Consider the following 22,235-nt stretch of genomic DNA (forward strand, 5'->3'; position numbering starts at 1 on the left):
GTCCCCGATTGGACTTTCTTACACGGGGAATCTGACTTGCATGAACCTATTTCGTAGAGACCTCTGCATTCGACATTGTCGCTGTTTGGACTATGCTGCGGCCCACCGAGCTCCCTGACATAGGGCCGAAATAATGGACCAAGAAAGAGATGAAGACGAGTCTAAACTGAAACATGGGAGAGATGAACCTCGGATTCTTAAGGATATAGGTGGCAATCTATTGGCTAACAGATGGAGGAGTGTAAAAGACCACGAAGAGCGGAAACGAGACAATAAAGAGCAGCAACTTATGTGGGACAGAATACAGGTAGACAAGTATATGGTAGTAAAAACGCAGTAAATTCTCAAAAGCCTCGCTACAATATCGATCTCTAGGAGAATAACGAAACACAAAAGTCAACTTTGCCACGCCAGGATGCCAAATTTAGGCACTTGTTCAGAAATCACCCCCGCTCACCAGTTGATTCCTCAGTCTCCCCTTCTAGGCCTGCTCGGTCGTATGAGGCTCAGCGTCCAGTGGCTTCTGCGCCCAAACCGTCTTGAGAAAGACGTACGGGTGATGCTTTAGGTTTCGCAGCTCGCTTCTGAAACGAGCGAGGTAGACATGCACCTCATCCGACGACCAGCCCAAAAAGGTGGCAACAAAGTTTACGAAGCCTTCAGGGTCTTGGGTGCCAAAGACTTGGCCGAAGCGGCCTATCTCTTTCAGCTTGGGGTCCTTGGGCCAAGGACTCAGGGGACACTTGGGATACTGTTAGCTAAATACCGCAGGGTCATAGGATAACTGGCTTACTTTGCCATTCCACTCCTTGATGTTGACAAATCCGGCCTCTTCCATAGCCGGCTTTTGGATTTGATCAGCAACCACGGTGAAGCTGTTTCCAATCTTCTTTGAAGCCTCGATAAACATTTTATCCCACTGAGCCAGGGCAGAATCCGGCGCAACCGTGTTGTCGTCACTTGTGACAGTTGGCGAGACTTCGAAACTCTCGATCCAACCGCCTGGCTTGAGGACCCGATATGCCTGCTTGAACAGTGCTGGCCAGTCAGGGATGCATCCGATCAGGTAGCGGAAGTGGACGTAGTCAAAAGAATCCGAGTCGAATGTCCACTCTTGGTTGCAATCTTCGATCTCGCTAATGACAAGATGAGAAATGAAGCATTTTAATGGGGGGTATGGTATCTTACAATTTGCAGTTGGGCGGGACCCAGCCTGGCTGGATAGGGGAGATATCGGTACCGATGACTTCGCACTGGGGGTACTCATCGGCAAAGTCGCTAATTCGCAAATCGTTAGGACGAAATCGGTCGTTGAGCAGCAACCAAACTCACATAGCCCATATACCTGCAAAGTGGTTAGAATCACATCGCAGCGACCTCGCACGCCATGAGATGTCTGTACTTACCAGTTCCTGTTCCAATATCAAGAGCTTTCTGATAGATGACAACAGGGTCAGAAACAGACCTAGGGGTAGCTGAAGATACATGAACGTACTTGGATATCATCCTTCAAAGGAGCCAAGTGAAGTGCTCCATCCTGGGACAGGGTCCACATGTGGTGGCTGGATAATCGTCAGGGCTGGGCACGACTTGATATTCAAACTACAAGGCAAAAGTTCTTACCCAATATCCATAGCTTCGCTTTGGCGTTCATCGTTGGCGCCCCTGACGGGAAGATCAGATAACGGTCTCAACTTCAAAACGCGATGAGAATTACCAGTATGCGGCGTTTCCCCTCTCGCTGTGGTATGTCCTGCCGTTGATGGTGCGGTAATCAAGAATACTCGACGAAAGGGAAGCGGTAGAACTATCAGCATCGGATCCCAGGGTTGGATCCTCCTCGCCAGCATCCTCATCTGCCTCGATCACGCCCACTTGGGCCTGCTCAGGTGATTGGGCAGCCTCTGGCGATTGAGGCGACCTCGGCGATGCGGGAGATCGGCTCTTTGGGCTGCTGCTCTTCGGGGGACTGCTGCCTGCCATGTTGGACTATTGGTGATGGCGGTTGTTGTTATGATGGTGATACGGTGGGTGGTTGGTGAAGTGAAAATAGGGAAATCAGAAGATTGAAAGAGGGGTACCGAGGCGAGCCCAGCCCTTACAAAGCTCAGAATAGCGACAGGGTAGGGGACAGGGCCTATAAGTCAGGTGTCTTGCACAAGCGAATAGCCCAAAAATCCCTCATTTCCTCTCTTTTTTAATTGATCGAGCAGAAGTCTAGTGTTTTCTGATATGTGACGTGCCGTGGTTGGTAACGTAGGCCATTGGCCATTTCTTCAACACCACGCGGCCACAAGGATAACCCCTTGCGCGGCAAGTCATGTAAGAAATGGTATAAATTTATCAGGGCACATTAGAGTTTGAGGCCTGTTTCTTCTGTTTATTGTGTGCGTGTAATAATATTTAATAACCTGCAAGATTATTTGGTTGCAATAATATTCGCTTCCGCTATGGGATGAAGATCCGCTAGGTCGTAAACGTTGATTAATCCGGCTCTTGTTGCGAACCGGATGCTCTCCGCGGGGTCTAAATTAGCTTCATGTCAAGCCAACGTGGCGCCGCTAGGTTGGGTGGGCTCACGAACAACGGCAACGGCCCGTTCCAATGAACAGCCGAACGGACAGACGAGAGGATCTCAGGATTTTATTTGCTTTTGTGCCAGATCGTTAAAGTTAATCTGGACTCAACTCCATTGCCTTTGATATCGATAGACGAGTCTGGGTTGGTCTCTCTCTGCTGTCAGTCTGGGGGACTCCTGCCATGTGTGAGGTTTGCCAATACAAGGTGGGATCACATTCATTTCAGCCAACATTGACGCGATTAAACGTCTCTTGTGTAGGCTGATTCGTTTTCCAGCGAGTGGTGACAAAGCATGTGCACCATTCTGGAGGACATAGGACCCTCTTGAAGGCTGTCCATTGCTAACCACAACCCCGAAAATGTCAGGTATCTGCACCGAAAGGACCTAACAGCAGAGTTGAGAAGCGCTAAGATATAGCGGACTTTTACACTGGTACATAGGGTCTAACCGCTAACTTATAGTGACATCTGGAATTTTTAGTGGAGTGATGCGTCAAACCCCCTGTTAGAGTATACTTATCGCCCCCACTTGTGGCGGCCTGGAGTCCATGTCTGTCGTCCATCCCCTTCACACCAACTACCCATTTATGACATCCATATTGTAGCTGTTGGCCTGCACCTTGCAGGCAGCCTGATTAAAAGCCTGGAAGGAATGGGATACACAGCCCCCGGCTCAGCCTCTCGCATAGCCCTCTACAAAGCCTTATCAAAAGCCTTTGTGAAAGCCTTGAAGACGGCCTCATTCACGACCTCCATAGCCCCATCCATAGTGGTATAAGAAATCATTTTCTCACTCGTCTAGATAGAAGAAACCAAACTCCTCACCACTCAAATTCCTCCCCCTCAATCGACACCTTGTGCCTTCTAGGCTGTCCCAGTTCTTCTGCAAGCTACCCCGCCCGCTTGATCTTTGCTCAAGGTTCAAATGACTGAGTATCAGTATAGCCCCATCCCTCATGGCAAGGGGGTAATCCGACTTGTCCGACTATTGAAAGGTTTCCCATGTGAAAGAGTTCATTGTGAACTCTTCGAGGTTGCGGCCTGGAAACCGGACGACATTACATATGAAGCACTGTCCTACACTTGGGGGACAAAACCCGCTACTAGTACACCCGAAGATGATGCACGTCGACAATCCATGTCAAAGGACACCTCTTCGAAAAATTCCAAACCTGAAGGAGATATCACGCTTGAGGAGATTACCATCCAGAATCGAAGTGGGCCAACCACAATGAAGATTAAGCCGAATCTACATTCAGCTCTGCGGTACTTGAGGAGAGAGAATCAAGATAGGATTCTTTGGACTGATGCGATCTGCATCAACCAGCTTGACGACGTCGAAAAGGGGGATCAGATTGGGCAGATGAGATATATCTACGAAAACGCCGAGCAAGTCCTTGTCTGGCTTGGCCAAGGAGATGAGATGACTGACAAGATCTTGGACTCAATCCATGACCTGCACGAGGAAGCATCTGCCAAACATGACAACTGGAAGGACCCAAAGCAGCTGCTCACCATCTGCGGGCCGATCTTTCGACAGCGACTAGAGCTGACACCAACAAATGAGTATTGCAAACAGCTTGAGGCGCTTCAAGAGCTGTTCAAAAGACCCTGGTTTCAACGTATCTGGATCCTCCAGGAAGTCGCCAGCGCCCGTGCCGCAACAATTGTGTGTGGATCGAAATCCGTTCCAGGCTACATTTTTGCGCTAATGCCCTCAATCCTTGGGCTTGAGCTTGATGATCACACGCAAGCTATTTTGGACATTATGCCTGGGAAACAGCGAAGTCAGTCTTGGTGGTCCGACAGGCGCGACCTTCACTTCCTACTGAAGAAGTTTGTCGCGTGCCAAGCTACTAAAGCTCAAGACAAGGTTCTTGCTCTTCTGGGCATCTCATCAGATGCCTCCAGCCCCGAAGTGTTTCGCCCCGATTGCCAGAAGACCCTACAAGGAGTGTGCCGCGATACTCTCTGTTTCCTACTCTTCGGCAAAGTTCTCCCATCATCGGTCATTACGCTTCCGGATCCATCTATTGACGAGTTGGTCGACTACCTAGATGACATACCCCGCTTGTCCCATTGGACTTTTAAGTGGGCAGTTCAGGGGAGACATGACTTGACGTCGACTTACATGTTGGAAGTCGGTGGATATACAGCACCATTCTTGACCGTGAGTAACTTGATAGAACATGGGGGCCACCTCACGTTGATCATGCACCTCTTCTCCAATAATCTCGTCGACGAATTCTCAACAAACAGATCAGGAGAGAGTCTGCTGAACATCGCTGCAAGAAAGGGAGACGTGGAGGTAGTTCGTTTTCTCCTCGGGCGCCCCAACACCGAGATCAACCACAAGGACTCCGATAATCTGACCCCGCTGGCAGTCGCAATAATCCATGGACACTTTTCTGTAGTGGAATTATTGCTGGCTCAGGAGCAAGTCGATGTTGCCGAAGGGGGGGTTCTTGGAACCACCCCTATCTCACTGCCCTATCTTCAACAGAATTCGGATATGGCACTGGCTCTGAACACTCGCAATCGATGTATGGTTGAGGAAATTTTACGAGGGAAAAGGCTGATTCAAGTCAACCGTGCTTTGCTGGCAATCATGGCACGAGACAACAACAAAGCCGGCTTGAAGGCTCTGATCGGTCGCGGCGTTCACTACAATAGTAGGGACAGGTATGGACGAACGCCAATGATGCGGGCCGCCATGAATGGCTCCATATCAACGCTGCAGGTTCTGGCTACAGAGCATTCTCATGGCCTTGTCCCCCACGATGAGCATGATTTCGAAGGTAGGACAGCTCTTTCATACGCGGCTGAAACAGGAGAGCTATCCGCATGTTATTTACTAATGATGCGCGGCGCGGATATCGACAAGAAAGATCACGGCGGCAAGTCACCAAGGGATTGGGCGCAAGACAAGGTTGCACTGGATGAGACCTGGACTAAAATGTGCGACGAGCTCCGTTCGGCGATGGGTGATCTCTATAAGGAGCTCGCTGGCACAGAATCTCCAGGAGCTCGAGAGGAATCGGGGGGGCGCAGACGGTGCGACATAGCGGCGCTGGTGTCCAGTATGTGGCTTCTTGTCCTTCAACATAAAAAGTTGCGGAATTCACATGTCAAGTGGGTAAATGATGCCATTGGAAGGACGAGTGTTGATGAGTTATTCAGAAAGTGGCTATAAGCTTGGATGTTTTTCTCTTTTATATGTTTCTACTTGTTCGCTACCCTGGATTTCTGCCCCTTTTCCTCAAATGCAAAGACTTAAGTTCTCGTCACCAGCCCTGCCTGTCAAGTCTTGAGTTCGCCCTATAAACACCTCTATTGGGCTTTTAACTATATCTGGCGCCAGAAGCGCAGAACAGGTAATAATAAGGTCATCTCTCCTATTGAGTCATATGTATTGCGGTTCCCCATGGATGCCATTGCGAGCGTTATTACCGTGTGCCGTATTCAGCAAATTCATCTCAACAATCAACACTTTCTTTTTCTCTCTGGAAGAAATAAGGGCTTTAGCTCACTTGCGGCCCATCTCAGAGATGAAAAAAAGGCCCAATTAGGAACATTCGGTCAATCGTATGTGCGCAAATTCGCCCAAATCAACAGACCCGGCTTGACAGTCGCGGGCAGTGCCAAAACGGGATGTTTACCAACCGTTGTGCCGCACTCTCATTCTGCTTCTGCGAAAAGACAATTGCCAACAATAGAGAATGATCATTCAACGGGTGTTTTCCTTTTCTGTGCATCCTACTTATACATAAGAACCCAAACTCCAAGATGAAATCCCATCAACGAACGGTTTGTCTCCTCGACACCTTCGAAACAAACCGACCAGCGAAGAAGCAAACGACAACGCCAACGGCAGCGACTACAAGAACATCTTCGACCGGCGAGAAACCTTCACGATGCTTCGCAAGTCTCCTCGATCTTCGTCCCCGAAGAAACCTCGACCCTCCACCCCAAAGAAACCTTCCAAGCTCCGACTCTTCTCGACCCCGGACAAGATGGAGACCCCTACCAAGGACGAGACCACCCCTACCGCCACGATGGAGTCGTCTCCCGCCCCTGCTCCCCCTGTCGATTCGGAGCTCGCCAAGGCTGAGACCTTCAGCATGGAGCAGATTCGTCGCGCTCGTAACCCCATAATGAACATTGCTGTTCGGGGCACCATCAACCGCTTCAGCCTCGAGTTTTTCCTGCTCCCCGGTGAGCGCCGCAGCCGCTCCCACGTCCTGGTCGAGCTTGATGAGAAGATTCGCTTCCGTGACTCTGAGGGTAACGTTGCTGATATCAAGGGTCTTGCCATCTGGATGAAGCATGTTGGCGACAACTTCGACGGTGAGCTTCACGTTCGCTACGTCATTGAGGGCCGTCACTTTGTCGAGCCTCTTGCTCGCTTCCAGTTTCCTCTTGTCAATGCCACCAAGCCTGTTTCTGAGCACGTCACCACCATCGATGTCATCAACGTTCTTCAGGGAATCATTGGCGAATTCCCTGCCATCCACCGCAAGACTCTGACTCAGTTCACCTTCCGCCTTCACAAGGGCCGTCTCCTTGGTTGCCGCGATGCCATGTAAGCTTCCCTTCGTCTTTCTTTGCTGAAGACACAAGCTGACAATCTCATCAGTACCCAGTGGATGATCCGCCTCAACCTCGCCGGCATGGTCGGTTGGCACTACACCCGCCAGGAGGTCGAGAACGTCGAGTACATCGGACGACAGGCTGTCAGCGGCCGCGGTTTCGACACCATGATCGACCAAAACTTTGCTTCTGACATGGTCCGCGACGAGTGGGGTTTCCTGTCCGTCGTCGTCAAGGTCTCGCCCGTCTGCCGCGCCATCTGGCAGCCCAACACCTACCGCGTCATCAAGCACGCCGGCAAGGATCTCCCCTACATGAAGGACGAGAACGACAAGGTCATCTGCACCGAGCAGTGGATCCCCAACAAGGACTAAAGCGATTTGGTTCTGACAGTCCGACCCCGCGGACAAGAAGGTGGTTTGGCATTGATCGAGGTACAATTTGCAAGGAAGGGATGAAGTGAAAATGGTGGATCTAAGGGATCAAGGATTTTATCGATGAATAGGCACGACGGATGGTGCCAATCTTATGTACCTCGGATCTGAGTTATCAATGCCAAACATAACAGTGGAATTGGGATCCCTTGACTTTGTGATGCCCCATGGCTTGTATCCTCCCAGCTCGTAGTCCCACCACGGTCCACGGACAGCGTGTGCAATCGCCAAGAAGTCGGCGGGCAGGTAAGGTAGGCCTCGCGTCTGGTTGCGGATGATGTCGAGGACGGAGACTGCAACGGAGAGGCCAAGCATGACCGTAACTGCTATGAGGACGCTGCAGCGGACGATGTAGACTTGCTCGATGACGCGGGAGAGAGTGGGAACTTCTGAAGTGCCAAAGTAGCCGGCGGTGCTGATGGAGACGATTGCGTGAGCCATGTTTCCAAAGAAGTGACCCAGATCTTCCGAGGTTGGGATCGAGTAGAGGGCGTCTAGTGTGTCGTCGACGATGGCGATTTGGTTCTCGAAGATGTACCACGGGATAGCTGTCATGTACACAACAAGTGCATCCAGTGCCTCAGTGTCAAGCGCGGAGGTGTTGGATCCTGGGGAAGGCATGCAGTCCGTCATGATAGTTCCGTTGAAGTGACAAGATCCAATTGACCACTTGAGAGAAGGCGTGCACTTGGTTCGAGATATCCAATCTCCATCGTCGGTCTGAATAAGGCTGTTGTCGGAGCCCTTGGCCCGCAGCGCCGTGGCGTTGATGGTTGGGATTGTTCGAGTGGCTGAGAGGAAGTATGTAGAGCCTCCGGTTGGGATCTTGTTGGTGCTCTCGGTCGAGGCGTTGTTCCATAACCTCAGCCTCTGAGAGCCATGCGACTTTCCTCGCAGCTCGATGCTCTCGACACTTCCATCAGGAAGAGTAAAGTTGTAGGTGGTGTTGCTCCCGCTCTGGTGGGCTTTATACGTCACCTCATCAGCAGCCTCGCAGTGAGCGTCCCAGTGAAAGTACACGAGTCCGTCATATGTGGTGTTCGCTTGGAAGGTCAAGTTGTGGGTCGGGACTGGACCGAGTATCCCCGAGTCGACATTGACGAGGGCGCTTTGGCTCACGAGGTTACCGACGAAGGTGTACACCGCCTGAGTAAGGAAGGTGTCATTCTTGCCAAGCGAAGGTCGAAACTCGGTTCCGTTGCTTGTACCCATAGCGGTTGAAAGGGATGTTATGTTGTTCATGGCCGCGTCAGCTGGTGCCAGGGGAAGACCGATAACACCGGTGCCCTCCTCGTAATGGGTGTATGGTCCAACTGTAAGGCTGAGGGTACCAACGGGTACAAGGAGGGTTCGCGTCAAGATCAAGACGGTCTGCATCAAGCCATACCACCAAGAGTACCTCGCCACGGTCCTTAACGTCCAGACACTAAAGTTGTCACCAATCTCGTCCAAGTCTCTGATCCTAACAGGCATCTGCGTCGTCAACGCAAAAAGATGAAGACGACGAAAGTCGTGCACAACCCATTGAACAACCACACCAGCAGGGGCCAAGAGTGCCGAGAGAGCCAAACCGGAGTATAGCTGGTCGACGGGGAGCTTCTCGCTTGTGCGGAACACGCGTCTCTTGGAGGCGTCATTGTCAAGCAAGGCACCCGTGTAGGACCACGCCACGGAAAACAGAGCGGCTGAGAGGTACACGCCCAAGATGATGATGTAGGCCTTCAAGTAGTTGTCAAGCTTGTACAAGCCCTTTGTGGCGTCGTTCTCGACCGTAGGTGCAGGAGGACGGTGGTTGGCGTCTTGGCGAGCAGCATTCTCGGGCCGGTCCTCTTTTTCGAGAGACGAGTAAACTGCAGGAGTCCCCATGATTTGTTATCTCTAAGCGAGGCAAAAGGTGTATGTGGAAGAAGACGAAAATGTCGTGTTTTCGGGTGATGGGCTTGAGAGCGTAGAGGGACGGACACGGACACGGACACGGGGAACGGACATTGTTTAGAGGTGAAACCGGCAATTGATCGCTGGGGCCCACGATGCCCCCTGCACTTACAGATTGATGTTGCATCGAGGTTGAGGATCGTTGATTTGCTAGTTTTAGTGTGGTTAGTTTGTGAGTTGTAATTGGTCCATAGTCCGAACTCCGTTTCAATTTTACCAGTCAGTGGCTGGTAATCATAACCATAACTGCTCTACCACTCAATTGGTTGAAATGATTGGTTGACTGCGTATTTATTTCCATTATCCAGAACACTTGATGAGTCTAAATATCCATCAACGAGTACCCAGTGTTCTTAGGCTTTTTCAGTTGTTATGCTACTCGGATTTCGACATGTCTTTAGGTGCCGGCGGAGATGCTGCTCACTCACTGCTCGAGAACAAGCCGGAGTTAGGACTGAAAGCAGAAGGGTAGTAATAGTGATAGCCTCCGGTCCAGGTGTTCAAAATGGTGCCCTCGCGGGAAAGCAAATGTGGAATCTCACCACTGCTTCGATTGTGCACATGCCGCCCCTAGCACCCTGGAGCTCCTCTAGTCTCTACTTATAAAGGGATCATTGTTGTATATCTACCTTTCGCCTGTTGCTCTCCTCAAAGCGCTTCAGTCCCTGCTTCGCTCTGGTGATACAAGTCTCAACATCGAAAATCCTGCACAGGTCGACGAAGAATGCGGCTTCCATGAGACTTACAAAAGGGAAAGAATTTGATTATGATTAACTAGATATACTAACTTTAGACCCTGCCATTTTTCAATATCCGCCCCTCAAAACGCCTTTACCGATCATGTCGGTGCTGTAGCTCCGCCCAACCCTTTAAGCGGTAGATGTCTCCAGCTGAGCGCTGTCATCAATGAGTGTCGGCCACCAGTCATCCATCGTCCCGTCAAAGGGCTGAGAATCCCAACCTGCCATGTCTAGCATGTCGCCGCTATCACAAACGTGCTGCAACCATTTGTTGACGTCATCGTCTTGGGTGAAATCATTCGTGTTGAAGATGAATCCCTCTTCGATGGCGCTGTAGTCATTGGCGTACAGACCTTTGGTGAGGTTTGGATCAAAGAACCCAGAAAGAATCTCGGCTCCATTTGAGAGATCAGGCATGAAAGATGGCGAGCAAGAGGTCAAGGTTGTTGCATCGCTTCCAAGCAGCGACGGAGTTTCCCCGAAGAGCGAGTCTTCCCTGGGTCTTGGCGATGTGTCTTCGGCCGGCTTGCTGGGCTTAGACTGTGGGCTGACATTCTGTAGGTGCTCCTCCGGGTGCTGCTGATCTGGCTCCTTCGTGTTCCGGGACGTAGGTTCCTGGGATGGTTTGTCTTCCTTCGGTAGTGTAGGAACGAGCAGTTGGGATTGTTTGCCGAAATTCGGGAATGCCTGTGCGAATAGCCTGTTGATCTCGTTCTCTCGCCACTCCTCTTCCGTTTTGGCAAATACGGCAGAAGCGAGTGATTCCTTCGATATCACTTCCACGCCCATGCTCATGCCCAATTTGGAAACCACTGGATATGTTTGTGGGCGCGGCGAATCTTGCTCCTCCTCATATGGCGCATCGCTCATGACAATATCCTCGGTGACATGTAAGCGTTTCCCGGTGCGCTTCTTATGGATCTCGCTTGCCATTACAGCGGATTCCATGCGGGCTTTGGCGCTTCGGTCGGCGCGACGGGAGGCGGCTATATATGCTCGTTCTCGGTAGTCGTCACGAGATCGCTTTAACTGCAGGTCCCGTAAGTGCTGCGCTGGGGCTGGGAATCCAGGAGGGTCGGATGTGTACCGCAGTCATGGCTATGGAACCCAGGGGAGCTTGGCTGTAACCCGAGCTTGGCTATTTGTGGTTTAGAAGGCAAAGCCGCGAGTATTCCAAGGGAGCGCTATTAAAGGCACTGGACGATGAATCTTTGGAGCCGTGGTACTATTCAGAGCAGAGAGGATACCGGGACGAGGTGATGCCTTTGTAGTCTAAATGGCTGAGCTCTTCGTCGCGGGGAGGCGGCCTTTACTCCTACGAAGGCGGGTCTGAATGCTTTGAAAAGAACCGAAGAAGGGAAGCAAGGTTTTACTTCAGCTGGACCCGCACGGGAAGGAATTCAATCGTTCGTGATCCGCTTCCAGGTTGCTCTGGCGCGGAATCGGGCCGTCAGCTCAATTCGACCGTTCTCAGCGGCAGCAAAGCCAAATCTCTGGCCGTTCTCTTACTGTAAAGGAAGTGGAGAAGGCGGAACGCTCTGAAACTACCTTTCACGGATTCAGGGAAACCGGGCAGCCAAGACGGAGCTCTTCCTATCCGCCGAAAGTCAATTAGCCGATGCCCCCGATACGGGCGATGCCTACACTTTTGTCTGAACTCAGTTGAATGCGGTTAATGGGCGGGCGGCTTGTATTCCAATCATCGCTCTGGCTGCAGGCCTTGTAGCAAGCCTTTATAGATATCATTGGCAACCCTTCATAATGTGGAATATGACTGAGCTCAGGCTTATTCTTTGCGCAAAGGAGTAGTTAAAGATTGATTGTTATTTGTACAGATCAAAAGCCAAGCCTAGTTCGCCCTGTTGTTGGTGCTCGTCAAGTCGGACCGTTTTCGCCGGCTGTCGGGGGTGCCTCTTTGCGGAAACTGAACATTGCTCAAAAGAAGCCCAGTATTGTTCGGACAACATCTTTCGAGGTCACCGCCAAGGAAACGTGGGACGATTGCGGCATAACGTGCCATTGGGAAGTTCAGGTTGATTTAGTCAATGTCACTGCCTTCAATGTCTACTAGATAGCTCAGGCAGATCCTAGTAATGGTATTTGCCCCAACTCAGTGGCTTTGCGATCAGTGAAAGGGCATTGTTGAAGCGGGGACCAAGCTGTAAACTCGCAAATGGTATTTAAATAAATACACTTTTAGATAAGGGAATAGCTATCTCTAGGGGAATTGAATTATTTACCTAGTATTATAAATGGCATTATCTAACTTCTTTTTTTACTTAGCCTTTTTCTACTTAATTATAATATTAATAAAAGGTTTAATTTTATTAGAAAAAAGCTTTTTTTATTAAAAGCTCTTAAAAAAAGTTTAAAAAAAAAAATAAGATATAATTAATAAAAACAAAGTCTTCTTAAAGGACTTATAAAATAATAATTAATATAAAGTATAACTAATAACCCTTATTATTAATATTAATACCTTTTATAATATTAAATAAAAAGATTAAAAAAGTCTTATTATAGCTAGCTAGGATTTAGCTATTATAGCTATAATATAGGCTAGGCGGGGAAGCCTAGTAAAATAGTCTAACTAAGCAGGGACTAAAGGGATTAAACTTTTTTTTATTAGTCTTAGGACTAAAGGATAAGAATATTAGTCTTACCCTAGACTAAATTTTAAAATAATTAGTCTAAATATATTATAGCTATATTATAAGCTAGGTAGGGAAGCCTAGTAGAATAATCTAATTAAGTAAGGACTAAAGGGATTAAATAGTATTTTTATTAGTCCTAGGACTAAAAAATAAAAATATTAGTCTTATCTTAGATTAAACTTTAAAATAATTAATTTTAATAAGTTATTATAAATATATAAAATATATTTATTATACTTTCTTATATAATAGCTATTTTAGTTATTAATATAATTTAGTTATATTTAATATTTTTAAATATAGTATTAGATATAATTTATACTTTTATTATTTAAATTATACCTAATACTTTTTACTAATATTAACTTAATATAATAAGTTAATTTCTTAAGAAATACCCTCTTATTAAATATTAATAGCTTTTCTTTAATAATATGTTATTTATTCTAAGTAATACTTATTATTATAATACCTAATACTAAGGTATTTTTTATTACTTATAATAAGGTACTTATTATTACTTAATTAAAATAAGTTATAATAATATAAAATAACCCTAATATCTTAATAAATATTAATAATAAAAAAAAAGAAATTATTTTTATATTTTATAAAAATAAAATTTAAAAACTTAAAATAAAATATAATTACCTTAGCACTTAGTATAATAACTTACTTAATAAAATATATAATAATACTAGGATTACTTAGAAATAACTTATAATAATAAAATATATTATAAATAATATATAAAATTACTTTATTAGAGAAACATAACACACTATCCATAGCTAAAACTCAAAACATAATTTTCTTTAAGTAACTTTTAAAAGAGGGATTTTATATACTTCTTTATAAACCGAATACTATATAAAATAATAAGGGCAATTAATTAAATAATAGTAATAAAGGTCCTTTTTAGGAAGAAAGCCTAAAGCTCCCTTATTCCTAAATTATCCCTAAAGAAGATAATAATAGTCAAAGGTTAAAGGCCTCTAACTCCTTTTCTATATATAAGAAATTACCTAATAGCCCAAAATAGCTTAGCACCTATTTCCCCTAACTCATAGCTCCCTATGAGGCTTTAATACCTATCCTTATAGTTCCTAAAAAGCCTTATTAAACCTATCCTCCCCCTTCTTTATATATTATTTCTATCATACCTCACCTAATACTATGCTAGGCTTATAGCTACTATGGATTAATTAATTAAGTATCTTTACTCTTTTATTACTTCTTTATTCTCTTATCTTAGCTCTCTTTTAATATTATAATAGGTATCTAAGGCTAAGCGGCAGCAGCTAAAAGCTTATTTTACTATAAAGATCTTACTATCTTATTAGGGAGGTAAGTAATATAATTACTAATTAATAATTACTATATAGGCTAGCCGCATATTATATTAAGCTAATTTTTTTCCCCTAGGTTAATTAATATAATCTTTATCTCTACCCTAATTATTTTTTATTTTAATATAAATTCCTTATTAGTTATATAATCTAAGTAAATAAAATCTTTAATGCTATAGATATAAGGTTTTTTTTTAATAATATAAGAATATCTATCTCTAGTTTAACCCTATCTATAATTAGTTATTATTTAATTAGATAAACCTAATAGCTTTTACCTTATAGTTATATCTTTTATACCCTTAGATAAGAAAAGGCTCTTATTTTATTAATACTTAGAGCTATTATTTAATAAGGGTTATAGCCGCTTTAGGGTCCCTAGGGATAGATTCTTAAAAGACTTACTTAGGGTCTAAGGCTAATCCTTTTAATTAAAAGGTATAAGAGTTAAGGATTTATTAGTTTACTTCTAAGCTTTAGGCCTTAAGCTAGCTAACTTTATTATTAATTTCTTTGCTTTTAGGTTAAGTTTATTATTATTAGCTAAGATAATTATTCCCTCTTAGTAAATAAAGAAGTTATTTATAATTTTTATACCTTAATTAATATATTATTTAATTAGCCGCATAGAAAGATTAAGAAATATAACTCTAGAGTTAAAGATTATAAATAGCCTTAGTCCCTAAGGAAGTTTTATTATATTACTTAGATTACCCTAGGGAGTTAAAATTAAATAATAAGATTACTAATTACTAATATAGCTAATATCCCTTATATTTACTAATATATATCCTCCTTAGTTAATATAAAACTAGTCTTAAGATACCTTCTAAGTAAATCTAATTAGATTATAATTAATTAAATCTATATAAAGGGATTATTATTTTACTATAACCTTATTATAAGTATTCTTATATTAAAAGTAATTATCCTTAATTCTTAGCTTATTAAAAATTATAATCTAATAAATACCTTAGATCCCCTTTAGGTTATTATTATATAAGATATCCCTAGGCTTTCTTCCCTTAGTCTATAAGTCTAATAACTAATTATAAATTAATAAATTAAATAATTATAAAAATACCTTTTTATTTCTATTAATATTTAAGGCTATAAGAGGGCAAATTATAATTAATTTACTTAAAATTACTCCTATAAGTCCTCTAAGGGTTTAAAAGAGGTAAAATATACTAAAGAGATTATATTTTTATTTTCCTCGCTATAAAATTAAAGGGATTAAATAAAAATTAAAGTAATATAATTAATTAGCGCTTATAAGGTATTCCCGCTAAGTAATAAAAGTAAGCTTTATATAAAGCTTTTAATTAATTAATATTATATTAAAATAATAGAAATTACTCTTAATCCTATCTTACATAAATATAGTAAAGTATTTATTATACCTAAACCTAAAAAATCTTATAAAAAATCTTCTCCCTCTATAAGCCTTATATTACCTTTAAATCCCTTTAAAACCTATATTATAATTTATTAGGATTCTCTTATAATTATTAAGAAAAAAAGGTAAAAACTCCTCTTAGTTAGAGTTATATTTTAGCTTTTTTTCTTAGATATTAATTTTATACCGCATAATTATAATAACTTTCTTAAGACTATTTCTAAGTATTTATAATACTAATAAGATTAAATTATTAAGAAGTATCTCTTTATTTTTTTTTAAGTCTTAATATAAGCGCTATAAGGCTAATATATACTCCCTTTATAATATATTATAAGTAGGGTTATTATAATAATACTATTAAAACTTATCCTTTCTAAGCTTTAATTTAATTAATTAGTAATTATTTAATATATTAAGGTATTTAAAGGTAATAAGGTCCTAATAGTTTTATTCTTATTATAGCTAAAAGAAAGGTAATTACTTAGAGTTATATAACTTTTTAATTATATTAGGGCTAATTTTATTTTTCTTAAGAAAGCTTTTTATTTCTCTAAAGTAATTAACCTAAGCTATTAAATAAACTATTTTTCTCTTTTTTATAAACCACGAGTAATTAATAAGGCTAAAGAAAATAATTAATTATATAGGTAGAGGTATCTTAAAGGTTTAAAATATACTTAGGGATATAAAGTTATTACTCTTAGAAAGTCTTTTTATTAATTTATATATAATATATATAATATATAGTTATTATATAGTTATGCTTTATATAATTAAATAAAAAAAGATTACTTAATCTTTTAAACTTATTAGTTCTAAAGTATAAAAGGGCTAATCTTAAGGTTAGTTATTAATCTATACTAATCTTACTATTATTAAATAAAGAATTTTATTTTATTAAGGGGGATAAATATATATTCTTAAATAAATAAAAAAAAAAGGCTTTATATTTTAATTAAATAATTAATATAAGTAATTATAAATAAGGAGGGGTTTATATTTTTATGCCTTAAGGAAAATAAGTAATAAGCTAGTTTATATATAAAATATAAAAGAAAGTTAATATATTATTTTTCCCTTAAGAGACTATTTAGTTCTTCTAATATACATAGAGGGTAGATATAAATTATAACTCCCTATATAAAAGTTACCTAAATATATTACTTCTCTTTCTTTATATATTCTAACCTTATATATATATAACTTTTATATACTCCTTATTTTCTTATTTTCTTCCCTTTTAATTTTATTACTCTTATCTATGCTTTTAATTAATTAATTTACTATATTTATATAGATTTCTTATAAGATCCTTACTAATAAGTAATAAAATATCCTTCCTAATATTTAAACTTTTACTTAACCTTAGCTTTTTTATACTAACTTCTAGAGAGATATTTCTTCTTAATAAAGTAACTATAGTAGGTTTAAGGTAACTCCTATAGAGGCCTAAATAGCTAACCTCCCTAGGGCTAGTTCTTATATCCTCTTTGCTCTTAATAGCCTTTTTAACTAAATAATTAAATAGGTCTATAAGTGCCTTAAGGTTTAAATTTATTCTTACTTTACCCTTAATTAAAATAGTTTTCCTTTATATATTAAGCTTGCCTTTAATAATATAGGCTATAAAAACCTAAAGGCTATTATAAAATATTTCTTTAAGCGTTATAGCGCTTTTAATATAGTTATAAAAGAGCTTATTTTATTAATATTAAATTATTCTCTCTAGATTATTTATATCCCTATTAACTTTATTTATCCTTATAAATAATTCTTTAAGTAATTAATTACTCGCCTAAAGTACTAAAAAGCTCTTAGGATTACTCTCCTTAGGTTCTATAATCCTATCTTCTATTAATACTATTACTAGTCTTACTTAATTAATATTAGCTAAAATAAAAAATATATCTTTTACCCCTTTTTATTTTATATCTTAATTAAGGGTTTTATAAGTAGGAAATATATTAATTATATTTAGTATTAAAAGCCTTATAAGTAGGAATTTTTACCTAAGTATTAGCTAAAATCTACTACTAAAGGTCCTTTAGATTAGCCTCTATAGGGGAAAAATACTTTAAAGGATCTACCTAATAAGGTTAGAATTAATTAATTAAACTAAGTATCTTATTTTTATATTTCTTATTTATACCCTTCTAAGAATAAGAATTAAAAGTAAGACTATTAGCTTTTCTAAGGAATATATTAATTAGCTCTTAATAAGAAGACTAATTCTTTTAGGTTTTAAAAGGGAGTAAATTTTAAGTCTTAGAAGTTTTCTTATTAAGAGATAAATTTTAAGTATAATAAAGTATTATTATTTTTATTTAATTAATAATAAGGTCTAGCTTTATATTTATAATTACTTTTAATTAATTATTTACTTTTTATTTCTTATTAATCTTTTTATTAGTCCTATTATTTAGTTTTAATTATTTTATATAAGCTATATATTAAATTTATTTCTTATAAAATAAGGAATTTAGGTATTATATCTAAATTATTATAAATAATATTATTATTATTTTTTAATATATTTTATTTATTTTAAATAATATCTTTAATATCTTAAGTAATATCTCTAATATCTAATTAAATAATCTTATATATCCCTTATAAAATAAATACCTAAATTTATTAAAAATTCTAATAATTATATTATAATATTAAAACTTTTTCCTTTATTTTTTTCTTTTTTATTAAAAACCTAAGGGTTTTTATAGGTTTTTAATACTACCTTTTTTCCTTTTTATTTTATTTTAGAGACTTTTATATTAAATAGCTTACTTAGTAGTAAAGCTAAGGAGTTATACTTTTATATATATTAAAGTATTTCTCTTTAGATATAATATTTTACTCTTTTTACTAAGATTTTCCTCCTTATTATTTATCTTATTACTTTTATTATTACTTTCTTAGTTAATTATTTAATTAATTACTAATTTCTTATTTTTTATTACTTATATACTTTCTTTATTTTTTATACCTTTTAGTTTTTTCTTTTCTTTTTTAAGCTTTTTAAAAACTTCCTTTTTATTTAATTTTCCTTCCTATTAATTATTTTTATTTTTTATAAACTTCTTTAGGTAATCCCTATAGATAGATTTAATAATCTTATAGCTATTAAGTATCTTAAGTTTATAGTAATTTACCTTATTATAATACTTAAAAATATAAAATAAGCTATATTATTTATATACTATTTTTATCTTTATTAATATATTATTTAATTAAGGAATATTAAATCTTAATATTAAATCCTTAACCTTTAAAGGGGTTTTTTTTAATCTATAAATATTTTTCTTATTTTATCTCTTTATAACTTTTACCTTAAATATACTAATCTTTTACTATACTATTTTTATATCTTTACTTTTCCTTTTAAGGACCTTAACCCTTATAAGGATTAAGTCTTTAGCTATTAATACTTTATCCTAATTAATTAATTACTAAATAGAAAGATTAACCTCTAGGGGATATATTAGCTCTTATTTATAAATAAAATAAAAGGAAAAATATCTATATAGCGCTTTTATAGCTATTTTATTAGTAAATAATACTTTTTTTAAGTTATTATATTATCTTAGCTTTTCTTTCTTTTTTAGCTTTCTTAAGGCTATAGAAATTAAGTAATATTCTCTTTTATTAATATTATTAGCTTTAGGGTTATATAGGGATATAATAATATATAAAATTCTTAATTCCTTAAGTAAAGGTAGAAATTCCTTTTTAAATTTAGGTTTATTATTTATAATTACTATAGAAATTATATTAAATTAATAAATAAGGTTAATTATAAAGCGCCTTAGCGCTTTAGCTATAATTCTTTTTAGAGGAATTACTTTTACTTATCTTATTATATTATATCTTACCTCCGCGAGGTATTTAAACCCTTAGTCTAGTAGTATATACTAGTAGTTAAAATAGACCTTAATTATAAGATTAAATAGTTTAATATACTAAATAGCCTCTAATAGCCTCTAGGGAGTATAGGCTTAGTAAGTAGGATAGTATTATATTGCCTTAGAGACTTAGTTTTATATATTATTCTAAAAGTATCTCTTCTTTATAAGGTTATAAGTTACTTCCTTGCCCTTATAGCTACTATTAAAATAATATAATTTAATTAACTTCTTTTATATCTCTAGGTTATTTATTATTAGCATAGGTAAGTTATATTTTTATTTTAGTTATTTTTATAAATATTATCCTTAAATAAAAAAAAAAAATACTTTCTTTTTAAATTATTATTATTATAAATAAGTTAAACCCTTAGGCTTCTTAAAGATATATAGGTATTTAGTTATATTTTTATGCTCTTAGGAGTAAATACTATTTAGGATATTAGGTTCCTTATTAATATAAATTATATTAAGGTAAAGGTTAATAAAATTCTTAATATCCCTTTTAATTTATATATCTAATTAATTAAATAGTCCTATATATTTCTATAATAATCTATTAGTTATATAATTCTTCTTTTTAGGTATATATCTAATTATAAAATTAAAAAAAAAAAATATAACTAATTTATTTTAAGATAAAAAAACTAGGTATATTATTTATTTTATTATTAATTTAGTAGACTAATACTTATAAATTAGTCTTAAAGATAAAAGAAATATTATAAATTATGCCCCTAAGGCAGTAAAAGGCATAAAAGACCGCCTTATACTCTCTTTTTATTATATTATACTTAGTTTTAGCTAGGTTTTATAATCTAGATTTAAATTAGATTAGTTTCTATTTCTTATTAATTACCTATATTAAAATATATCCCTAGCCTAATAGGCTTATATTAACTATAAGGATTACCTCCCTAGCCTCTTTAAAATAATTAAGAGTAATAAGGATTAATAAAGCTATAACCTTTTTTTTTAATATTTCTATAGCTTCTTTTTAGTCTAATTCCTAGATAAACTTAGCGTCTTTCTTTAATAGGTCTATTAAAGCCTTTATAATCTAGGCGAACTATTTAATTTATTAGTAGTAGTATCTTATAATACTAAGAAAAAACCTTATTTCCCTTATATTAAGATAAACTTCCTACTCTAAGATTTTTATAACCTTCCTCTCTTTTAGCTTCCTCCTATAAGTCTTATAAAGATAGCTAATAATTACTATTATTTTTTTATAAAACTAAGACTTCTAGCCTATAATTATATAGCCTAATAGCTTAATATTTACTAGTACTTTATTAAAATTAATTAAATACTCTAAAATAAAGTAATATATTCCTAGTATTACCTCTTCCCTATTATAATCTATTATAAGTCCTTTAATATAAATATTATCTAGAAAGAATTAATAGATATTAGGGATTAGATCTCTTAAGATTTAAAAGATATTTTAAGTAAACTAGGCGACTAAGTTTATAGCTCCTTACGGCAATATATATATTCTTAGTAATCTAATTAATATTATAAAACTAATTAAGTCTTTATTAACCTCTATTAGCTCTATTTAATTATACCCTAAGAAGAAATCTAAGAATAATAATATCTTATATATAATAAAATCAATAGAGAACTCATTATAGCCTAAAAAGATAAGGCTATCCTATATTATATACTTATTTATTAATATAGCTAAATTAATTAATTAAACTAATTATCCTTTTTCTAAATAAAGAAAAACAGGTTTTAATAGGGGCTATAACCTTCCTCGAGGATCCCTCTCTCTATCTAGGTTCTTAATAGCTTAATAACCTCTTTCTTATACCCTTTAGGAATAGATATACCTTTCGCTTACTAGGCTCTATGCTTAACTACCCTAATAACTTATAGCAATGCGATTAATAAGTCTAGTTTCCTATACTTTAAAAATTCCTATATAAGTATTACTTCTCTATTATATATAATCTTAAGAAATATATCTAATTCTTTATATATAAGGGTATTATTTACTTAATTAATTAATCCTTAGAGTCGCTCTTTATAGATCTAGGCTCTTTACTTAATATTTAAGAATTTTAATATAATCTAGTCTTAGTATTTTAAATCTTTTTATAACTTCTCCTTTATTTTTTCCTACTTTTTAGCCTTTTATTCTAAATTACCTTCTAAAATAAATCTATCTAATAAGATATTATCTCTTAGGTAGATCTTAATACCTTTTCTTTTATAAAAGGTATTAACTAGAATTTCCTTTAACTTACTCTAATTAGGTAGGTCTTTTTTTTTTTATATCTTATATTTCTTTCTTATCTATCTTCTAATTAAATAATTTATATCCTTAAGGGCTATATAATATTACTTAATTATCTCTACTTTAATAATACTAATTACCTCCTCTCCTAACTCTTAACTTAACTACTATAATAATATTAAGATATTATCTAGCTCTAAACTACTCTATTAATTAACCTTAGGTTTAAAAAAAAAGTTAATATTTATTTTAATAATATATTATTATCTATATTATAAGTTAGGGCTTCTTACTTAATAAATCCTATAGTAAGGGTAATAATATAAATATTACCTAATTAGTATTAAAGGAGTATAAAACTATTTCTTATTAAATAATTAAATAATACTCTCGCTAAGCAAATAAAT

The 22,235-nt window shown here is 37.5% G+C and overlaps 4 protein-coding genes across 4 annotated transcripts; 1 reads left to right on the forward strand and 3 right to left on the reverse strand.

Moving 5' to 3' along the window:
• Positions 1-481: 481 nt before the first annotated feature.
• Positions 482-1,983, reverse strand: NCS54_01079100 (Hypothetical protein; the record flags this gene model as incomplete). The annotated part of the gene is made up of 8 exons (XM_053156086.1): positions 482-742; positions 794-1,136; positions 1,189-1,278; positions 1,333-1,345; positions 1,407-1,434; positions 1,496-1,562; positions 1,624-1,665; positions 1,718-1,983. The coding sequence occupies 8 exons, from the start codon at positions 1,981-1,983 to the stop codon at positions 482-484; spliced, it is 1,110 nt and encodes a 369-aa protein (XP_053012061.1).
• Positions 1,984-3,811: 1,828 nt separating this feature from the next.
• Positions 3,812-7,544, forward strand: NCS54_01079200 (HET domain-containing protein; the record flags this gene model as incomplete). The annotated part of the gene is made up of 3 exons (XM_053156087.1): positions 3,812-5,660; positions 6,352-7,162; positions 7,217-7,544. The coding sequence occupies 3 exons, from the start codon at positions 3,812-3,814 to the stop codon at positions 7,542-7,544; spliced, it is 2,988 nt and encodes a 995-aa protein (XP_053012062.1).
• Positions 7,545-7,661: 117 nt separating this feature from the next.
• Positions 7,662-9,470, reverse strand: NCS54_01079300 (Hypothetical protein; the record flags this gene model as incomplete). The annotated part of the gene is made up of 1 exon (XM_053156088.1): positions 7,662-9,470. One exon carries the CDS (start codon positions 9,468-9,470, stop codon positions 7,662-7,664), a length of 1,809 nt encoding a protein of 602 aa, XP_053012063.1.
• A 938-nt stretch (positions 9,471-10,408) lies between these two features.
• Positions 10,409-11,375, reverse strand: NCS54_01079400 (uncharacterized protein; the record flags this gene model as incomplete). The annotated part of the gene is made up of 2 exons (XM_053156089.1): positions 10,409-11,308; positions 11,367-11,375. 2 exons carry the CDS (start codon positions 11,373-11,375, stop codon positions 10,409-10,411), a joined length of 909 nt encoding a protein of 302 aa, XP_053012064.1.
• Between the last annotated feature and the right edge of the window lie 10,860 nt (positions 11,376-22,235).

This window comes from Fusarium falciforme, chromosome 8 (genome assembly GCF_026873545.1).
Source record: "Fusarium falciforme chromosome 8, complete sequence".
NCBI classification, from domain to species: domain Eukaryota; kingdom Fungi; phylum Ascomycota; class Sordariomycetes; order Hypocreales; family Nectriaceae; genus Fusarium; species Fusarium falciforme.